Below are 3,006 nucleotides of genomic sequence, written 5' to 3'. Positions count from 1 at the left end.
CCTGCTGATTAGGCTGGAAGTTACAACCTGCCTTGGACTATTTTGTCTGATTGAAGCTATTTCTGAGTTGTTAAACAGAGTATTGAAGCTTAAACTCTTGAAGTAACATTCAATTTGAAGAAATGCCCCTCAGCTCTAGTCATATGTTACATGTTACCAGTATAGCCCATGGTATTTAAGGGATTAAGCTGTTTGGTAATTTGCAGATACACTCTCCTCTATACAGAACTGGGAATGTTAAAGTAATTTATCACCATAGCCTGAAATTAATCCTTTGCTGAGCCCTGAGGAAAAGTTTACTTCAGAGAGATGTAAGTTTACAGTTCTAAATATGTATGTAAAGGAATTTGCTGACCTTCCCACTCCAGGTCTCTGCAGTGCTCTGTGATGATGAAGTTATGCTGACCATTAAGCCTGGTGAACATGGATCTACCTATGGAGGAAATCCATTGGCTTGCCGCGTGGCAATGGCAGCACTGGAGGTTTGTGTCTCGTGACAGAGATTTGAATTCCAAGGGAAAAAAAGGTGTCACACTGACATGATCTTTGCTTAAATAAGTGACACAATTACAAGTAGAAATCTGGCTTTAAGTAAGAATAGAAAACTGGTAACTGTGGTTAACTCTTTGCATGGAAGAAAGTCTAAAGTCTTCACTGGAAATGTGTTCTAATTGTCTGTATTTTATGGTATTAATGTCTTAAATGACAAAATAAAATTTCAATGTGGGAAGTTTCAAGGCACTTATGAAAAATCGGTAAAATAGTTTCACTAACTTCACAAAGACATTTTTAAATTGGCTTTTTTTACTATGCCATGTTGCAGAGGCTTTGTGAGCTTGGTAACACGTATGTGCTACAGAAGCTCAAACAGAAGTTAGTGAAATGTCTTGTCCAGAGTCTATATTTTAATTATTCTGTAGCTGCAAAATTGACTACATGTAAGGCAAGTCACTCAGAAAGCCTCATCATTGCCCAATATCTGGACCCGGACAGATCAAGAGTATTCATAGCTTTACTGTTTGCTTGTAAATAATGGCAAATGAGAAGCAGTTGCTTTAGAAGAAAATTTCCAAGAGATTATTGCTTCCTGTAAACACGAATGAATAAAGGCTGGATACTAATCTGCTTGGATGTGCAGCCTTTGCTGTGCCACTTTGGATGTATCAGCTTTTGTATCTCAGCAAGTGCAATGTCATTCGTCATCTAGTCCAGCCCGTACATGACTGCAGTGCCATTCCATTTACTGTAGATCTGACTTCCCTTTAGGTAATTGAAGAGGAAGACCTGGCTAAAAATGCAGAAAAAATGGGTAACATACTAAGAAACGAGCTGATGAAGACACCATCTGATATTGTAACTGCTGTAAGAGGAAAAGGGCTATTAAATGCAATTGTAATTCGGGAAACCAAAGGTGAGGAAATAAAACGGCACAATCACAGTGTGAAAAATGTATTTTAACTTCATGGAATCACAGAATGGTTTGGGTTAGAAGGGACCTTAAAGATCATCCAGTTCCCTACCCAATAAATCCCAGCCCTAATCATAATCGAAACCACCAGCCTACTCATCCGACCTGGCCTTGAACATCTCTAGGGAGGGGCTTCCACAACCTCCCTGGGCAACCTGCTCCAGCACCTTCCTACCTTCGTGGTGAAGAATTTTTTCCTAATATCTAACCTAAATCTGCTCTATTTCAGATAAATGAAATTGAAAGTATCTTAATGGAGCAGGGGGATGGCTTATAGGCATCATGTTGGGTTCAGATCTCAGCTCTAGTACTGTAGTACCTACTGAAAATGTATTCGAGTGACTGTGTGCTATTAAAAATAGGTTTTTTTTTTAACTAAGTAGATCTTAACTTTTTTTTTTGTAATGATTATTTGAATTATTGTATGATGTGATAATGTCCAAACCTGATAGTGAATCTATCTCCCAGCAAATACCCTTTTGTCTCCTTACCTGAAGAAAATTATCCACATCTGCAAACCAGTTTCTGACAGATTATGGAGGGTTTTTTTTGCTTCAGGATAGTTAGAAAAATACAGTGAATACCAGAGGGTACAAGGAAGGAAAAAGCTAATGAGTGAAAACAAGTTTCTCAGATTAACACCTTGAATTACATCGGGAGTCAGCTTAGAAGCCAGAGCAGACAATGATTTGTGTCTTGGGCACACAAAGTGACAAAGTGCTGGGGGGGAGGAGGGGGGTGTAATTTCCTAAGACAGGCACATGATGCACTGAAATCCAGGCATAAATGCAACCTTGTCTGTAGTCCTGTCCAGGTGTCCTCTGATCTCTCTCTGGCATGGTTCTTTTCTTAAAAGTTACTGCTACACCTGGTCAGGGCCTCAGTTGTGAAGGAGCAAAGCTTGGTGTGCTAGAAGGAAACCTGGGTCCTGTCAGACAGATGGCAGCTTTGCAGCAGCCTTGTGTGTTCACTGCACATTCTGGGGGGCTGCTCAGATGCTCAGAGCTGACCGCTTCATCTTTTTCACTGCCAGATGGCAAGGACTTTACAAGCTGCCCTCTGTGTACCCTGTGCTGCAAGGTGTGCCACTTTGGGTCATTTTTTCTTCTCCCTTTCCTTGCAGACTACGATGCCTGGAAGGTGTGTTTGCGACTCCGGGACAACGGGCTTCTTGCCAAGCCTACCCATGGGGATATCATCAGGCTGGCACCACCCCTTGTGATCAAGGAGGATGAAATCATGGAATGCATTGAAATAATTCACAAGACCATCCTCTCTTTCTGAACACTGGGCTTTTAAAGTGCATCTGCTGACTGACCCCAGGTGGTGTGCTGAAATGTGTGTGTGCTGAAGGCCTGCTCTTGAAGCAAGCATCTCTCATTCCTTTTATCTAAGAGGACTTCAGTCTTAAAACATAGCTATGGCTTGAAACAATAATGTCTCTGAAGAAAATAAAGAATGATTTTAAAGAGTTTCCAGTCTTGGAATACTTGGAAATAAAGTAGTGATGTTCTGTTCATCTAGTCGTGTACCTGCTG

General features: G+C 40.9%; 1 protein-coding gene across 1 annotated transcript in view; it reads left to right on the top strand.

The window, feature by feature from the left end:
* LOC104398674 (ornithine aminotransferase, mitochondrial) overlaps nucleotides 1-2,989 on the top strand; it is a 10,681-nt gene extending 7,692 nt beyond the window's left edge. Inside the window, exons 7-9 of the mRNA XM_010008809.1 lie at nucleotides 369-482; nucleotides 1,267-1,411; nucleotides 2,592-2,989. Of these exons, the coding sequence (XP_010007111.1) occupies nucleotides 369-482; nucleotides 1,267-1,411; nucleotides 2,592-2,752 (420 nt within the window). The 3' untranslated portion in view covers nucleotides 2,753-2,989. The remainder of the gene's footprint in view (nucleotides 1-368; nucleotides 483-1,266; nucleotides 1,412-2,591) is intronic.
* Nucleotides 2,990-3,006: the final 17 nt, after the last annotated feature.

This window comes from Chaetura pelagica, unplaced genomic scaffold (assembly GCF_000747805.2).
Source record: "Chaetura pelagica isolate M959 unplaced genomic scaffold, ChaPel_1.0 scaffold102, whole genome shotgun sequence".
NCBI lineage: Eukaryota > Metazoa > Chordata > Aves > Apodiformes > Apodidae > Chaetura > Chaetura pelagica.
Note: the sequence above shows the minus strand (reverse complement) of the source record. Positions and strands in the feature narration are given on the sequence as shown.